The sequence below is a fragment of the Tupaia chinensis genome, unplaced genomic scaffold (assembly GCF_000334495.1).
Source record: "Tupaia chinensis unplaced genomic scaffold, TupChi_1.0 Scaffold000014_1, whole genome shotgun sequence".
NCBI classification, from domain to species: Eukaryota; Metazoa; Chordata; class Mammalia; order Scandentia; family Tupaiidae; genus Tupaia; species Tupaia belangeri.
Genome location: NW_006159444.1, coordinates 4243547 through 4249546, shown reverse-complemented (window position 1 = coordinate 4249546; position 6000 = coordinate 4243547). Strand labels below are relative to the sequence as shown.

The 6000-nt window shown below is 36.8% G+C and overlaps 1 protein-coding gene across 1 annotated transcript in view; it reads right to left on the bottom strand.

Annotated features, from left to right (window-relative positions):
• Positions 1 to 6000, bottom strand: part of SYNE1 (spectrin repeat containing nuclear envelope protein 1) — a 596966-nt gene that overhangs the window by 323154 nt on the left and 267812 nt on the right. Inside the window, exons 42-43 of the mRNA XM_027769865.1 lie at positions 5598 to 5756; positions 3440 to 3622 (exon numbers count right to left, since the gene is read on the bottom strand). Of these exons, the coding sequence (XP_027625666.1) occupies positions 3440 to 3622; positions 5598 to 5756 (342 nt within the window). The remainder of the gene's footprint in view (positions 1 to 3439; positions 3623 to 5597; positions 5757 to 6000) is intronic.

Here is a 6000-nt window from a genome sequence, read left to right as displayed (position 1 = left end):
ATCTTTCTTCCTACCCCCCTTTTATTAGTAAAAAAGCTCCTGGAAAAAGTTAAACACTGGCCAAAAGCTGGTGGGGATTTCCCACAAGCTAATACAAGCTAACTGTCATTTATTCATTAACAACATCACCATTACTATGGCAGTGCTAAACACTTACAGAAACATTTCAAAGCAAAACCACATTAAGAGCACTTAATTACTTAGATTGTGTAATAAGAAATATTTTAAATAAAAATTTAAATACCAAAATAGAAACAAGTTAATGAGGAAATTGATGTCTAAAATTTTGCCTTTTGTCTATTTATTTTGCACCAACACTAACACAACAAAAGGAGTAAGAACAAAAATAATTAAAAATCATTACTGAGCAAGTTAGATCCTAGAAAACATCATTAGTTATTTGGGGCCAAAAGAATGATTTTGAAATGGTATTTTGGTGGTTTATGGACACCAAAAAAATCTTGTGATGTCATTAATTGAGATGGCAATTTTCTTTATTTTTAGAATTATTTTATTTAACTTCTATTTATTGTGGTTTTTTTTACATGCTGAATTTTCTTTCTTTCTTTCTTTCTTCTTATTATTTTTATATTACATTTAATCACATTTATCTTTACAGTATATAACATTTCTTTTTTCCAGTATGATTACCATGCATATCAGTCAAGACAAAGACATGTCATTATCATCAAATAACTTTTTTTAGATTATTATTTATTATTATTGTTATTATTTATTCTCATCATCATTATTATTACTATTACTATTATTTTTGGAGAGGTTTTTTTGCTATAGGGAGTGTGTGCTTGCCAGAAAGACAAAGAGACATAGAGAGACAGAAAGTGAAAAAATCACCCCCCCAGGGGTGATGGCCACACTGCAATGTCTTCTCCTTCATTTTCCTCTTGGGATCTTGGGCACGTACGCACATAATGTAAGACACCAGGTCCGGGACTTGAATCACAGTCAACTACATGGGAGTCCAGTGACACAGCTATTATGCCATCTGCTGGTCCTAGCATTATTATTTTCTAAATATTCAATCAGCATGTATCATTTGGCTTGTAAAAAGAATTTACCCAACATGAAATACATCTCAGACTAGTCCAGTTGAGAATACTATTCATATTATCTTCAACAGGTAATAAACCATTTCTGTGACCCACAAATCAGATAGCAATTTTCTTAGAGTAAGATGTAATCAACTGACTATTGGGCCCATGGCCTCCTGCAGAGCTGCAGAGCAATCAGGGATTCATAGCTACCTACCTATTCTCATTTACTGTCCTGCAGCAGGGATGGTGCTGGTGGGCACTAGACTGGCCTTGTCACTTAATTAGCCAGTGTGTCACATGGATAGTTGGCAACATAAAAACTTAACTCTGGGAGTGTCAGCTCTAAATGTGGGCCTAACTCATATTGGCTTCCTGGAGTGCTGAGGTCAGTAGCTGTAGGCTGGTTTAATGAACAGCTGCCTCTCCAAACAAAAGGCCCTGCTTTTTAGCATTTACTGCTATTTTGAGCCACCACACGCTGTTACTGTACATGGAGTTAAATGATGCACACTATAGCACCCGTCGCTGAAGCCTTTCCACAAGGCAGACAAGACAGATGTCAATAACTCAAGGGTCTAGATAATAGTAGGATAAAAATTGGGACCAGGAAGCTTTCAGTATGTATAAACTGTGTTTTGTTTTGTTTTCACTGCCAGAGGGTATGTAAGCTTGCCAGAGACAGAAAGCACCCACAAATAGGACATATGCACACTGCAATCCTTTTTCTTTCTTCTTCCCGTCAGGATTCGAGGCATGTGTGCATATGTGCCCCACGTGTTCTTCAAGCCATAATGTCTTTGGTTCAAAGTGGTTGGTCAAGTGGAATCCAGCTGCAGCAATCACTGGACCAGCTCTGTGGCCTCTGTTTTAATAAGATTTTTTTTAATGTACAATTAAATTTTTTAAAAAATTACTTATTTAATTTTATTTGTTATTACTATTTTTATTATTTAATTTGACCAGAGAGATACACAGAGAGAGAGAGCAGAAAGTGAGAAAGCAAGCTACTGGTCTGGGACTTGAACCGTGAACTGCCTTGTGGGAGTCCAGCACCTCAACTACCACATTACCTGTCAGTCTCCAATTTAATTTTTAATAACAATGGCTGCAGTTACTGAAAATTTTACAGTCAACTTTTGCATGTGCGTGTAAGCTAGATCCAACTCAGACCACTGTTTGAGCTGCCTGTTACTTCAAAGGGATAACAGCTACAGAGATGGCGGTACCCCTCAGCCAATGAGTGTACTCAAGTCTGGATCATTTCTTTTACTTCTCCTTGTCCTTAGAAATTGGAGTTAGATTATAAAATATCTAAAATCTTCTTTGGGCTGTATAATTTACGTAATACAGTTTATTCACTTACATGTTTTTCTGACTAAAGTCACTCTCTTGTCACTCTATTTCTCCTTACCCTGACTTTAATAGTAGCCCACTGGCTGCCTGACACTTTATATATAACCTTTATTATAATGTAAATTGCAAGAGGGTAGGGATTTGCTTTGATATTATTTTTCAGTGTCCACCACAGTGTCTGGTATATGTTACTAACCTACTCCATAAGAATTTGATGAATAAATAAATAAATGAATGCAAGAAGTGAGAATATAAGGAGTTTAAAATAAATTGGTTACTAAAACTTTGAAAAGTCAAAGACTCTTTGTAAGCCTACGTCACTCTCCAATTTCCTTTTTTTTTTTTTCCAAAAAGCAAGTGGAAGAACATAGTACCTAGCATAATAGCAATGGGAAGTACTGAACAAACAGGTTTTTTTTTTCTTTCTATGTCATGACCAAGCCCAGCAATTTTAAAGATAAGGTGTCACTAAGTTGTCCTGGCAGTCTCAAGCTCGTGAGTTACTGGAATGACAGGTGCACATCATCACACCTGGCCACTTGGGTTGGATCAGGAATTGAACCTGGGCCTCCCATGCAGTCCTAGCCTGCAGAGCACAGTGTCTTAGCAGTACACATCACAGAGGCTGGGGCATTTATTTATTTATTTATACCAGATGAAGAAATTGGTGCTAAATAGTACTAAACGACAAATGATCCAAATCTGCTTTTCAAATTAAAAGCTACCATATTAACAGATGAATGGGTAAATTGTCGATTTTTATGAATATTTACTTTTTTAGTAATACTTCAAGAACCCCAACTACGAAATGATAAAAATTTTAAAAATCACTTTTCCTTTAGTCTATTAAAATCTGAAGTAAATAGCAAAAGATAATTAAGAGTTTCCTAACACTCATAGTTCCCTCTGAAAGGAAGAATGGACTAAAAAAAAAAAAAAAAGAAAGAAAGAAAGAAAAAGACATTGTTTTTCATAGTCCAGCAAACTATGTACAACAACTTCCTGTAGATAGGCCAGTGTAGTCAACTTACCTCAAATTCTCTGAGGAATCCTTCGGCTCGGAGACTGTTGTTCAGGTTGCTGATGTTTTCAGTCAGCTGCGGAACAGAGTTGTTGGACCATCTGTCGATCTCGTCTTTACCTGAAAGTACCTCATCCCAAATGGACAGGCCTACTCTCAGCCTCTCCATGTTTTCTTCAATTCGCTCTGATACCTGGGGTAGAAAATAGAAGCCATTACCAGGGCATTACTAGGCTGATGCTTTCAAGTGCTCATTCCCCAACTAAAGTACTAAAAATGCCAGCACTTCCTTCCTCAGGAAATTATATTCTGACTAACAAGGTTTTACAAAAATTATTACAAGCTAATCCCTTGACTCAGGCAAATGCTAATGAATACATTGTTTCTGCCATTAGGAGAGTTGTTTGAATTTTGCGACATTAAATTTTCGTTTATAAAGTGAGAAACTATGCAATAGGTCTGTTGGGACCTACTGTAGCTCACTGTTTAACAGTGAATTCTACAGGATCAACGTCCTTCTAGGACAGTATTTTATTGAGTTATTTACCATGATTTAAAAAAATTTTTTTTGCAACAAGGCATGTGCACTTACCAGAGAGAGAGACAGAGAGAGGAGAGGGAGACAGCATCTCCACCCGATGGGGCATGATCACACTGCAATCCATTTCTCCATCCTGTTGGGATTTGGGGCATACATGCTAATGTGCCAGAAATGTTTTTCAAGCCAATGCCAGCATTTGAACTATGTTGTTGGCTGTGTGGGATCTAGCTCCCTTAACCACTAAGCCACAGGGCCAGTCCATGATTATCTTTTAAAGTTGATTAATTTCTTTCTTTTATGAGAGAGACAGAAAGAAACTCTTGACTGGAGCTTGCCATACTGCAATCTTCCTCCCAGTCTCCCAGCAAGCTTATAGCACAGGCGTGAGTGCCTGGCATATTCAGGTCAACCTGAGCTCTGAACCCAGGCCTTCCAAGTGGCTCCAGCATCATTTGGCAGTGTCCTATCACCATTGTCACCATGGCTAGGCCTGTATTTATTTTTAAAAGTAACAAACTAAGCACTTCTATTTGTAATGTTGAGGTAGAAGAAAGGACATTGAATTCTAATATATTTAAAATGTAAGTAAATGCGGCCAGCAAGTGGCATAGTGGTTAAAGCATTGGACTCTTGTGTGGTAGACCACTGTTCAAGTCCTGGACTTGGCAGCTTGAAACTCATGCTGGATGCATGTACACATTTGCCCCAAATCCCAAGAGAATGGAGGAGAAAGGATTGTGAGATACTATTCCCCCGACTCTCTATCTCTGTTTCTCCAACAAATATACATGCCTTATTGCAAAAATCTCCCCCCAAAAAGTAAGTTTTCATATTTAATGTATTATTGCTTAACATTCTTCCTATAATAAGAATATTCTTTTAATCGTGGAGGCCGTCCAAATAGCATATAAAGTCTCCTTCCATCCTCAAATTATTAGATGATATTACACAAGTAAAAATTTCTAACTTTCATAGTTAGTTTATGTAAGGGAACACTGTAGGTTAAGTTTCTAAACCTAGATGTTGATAATGGAGCAGAAGCAACAGAATCATTGGATTTTTAAGCTGAAAGATAATGTAAAAATATCTGGATAACAAAGTAAAGTTCCTGGGAGAGCAAGTGACTTGTCACAATCACAAGTTAGTGCGTGACAGGGGCGTGGTGGCGCCCGCCCTATGACAAGTTAGTGTGTGACAGAGAGAGATGCAGAACCCAAGATGCAAACTACAAGTCCAGTGTTTCCCAATGCAAAATTATAGCCTTATTACTTTTCACTATTATATATTATGCCTCAAGATTCTGTGGGATGTTTATAAATGATTCTTCTATTCTTACCCATAACTCCAGAGTTCTGAGAAGAAAAACACCCAGAATTATAATTTGTTGTGATTGAAGGTATGAAGTGAAATTCCAGAAATAATCTGACAATCTTTTAACAAAATGGAGCCAATAATTTTTTCCTATTTCTAAACTTCATATGAGCACTATTTTGCTTCTGAATATCACTTTCCATTTAGCATGGAAAGTTAACCAGTTCAATTCATATCCCTGAATAATCCTTTGCCTAACAAGTTCAGGGAGAAACATGAAAGTTGAAAGGTTCACAGAATCTGGGGATTGTCTTACATCCAGCCATTTGTCCACGGTGCTCTCCATATCTGTCTTTACCAGGGCAAAATCACTACTGTGAATTTTTTTCAGCTCAGATAGTAAGTGTTTTCCTTTATTGGTAAAGTTATCCAACTCTTTCTGTTTATAATTCATTTCATTCTTGGCAGTTTCATGCTGTGGGCATAAACAGTTCCGTAATTAATACAATAACCAGTGGTAAGAGTTTAAATCCATTCTCCTCTAAGGATCTTAATTCATGGTTATCTTATGCAGAAATTGGTTATATTAATTAACTATATAAATATATGTGTGTGTGTGTATAATATCATTTTTTTGAGTCTCTAGAACTCTAGAATATCAATATTGCTGGTTGGGTTTGTTAGCATGAATTATCCACATCTAAATGTACTGATAAGAA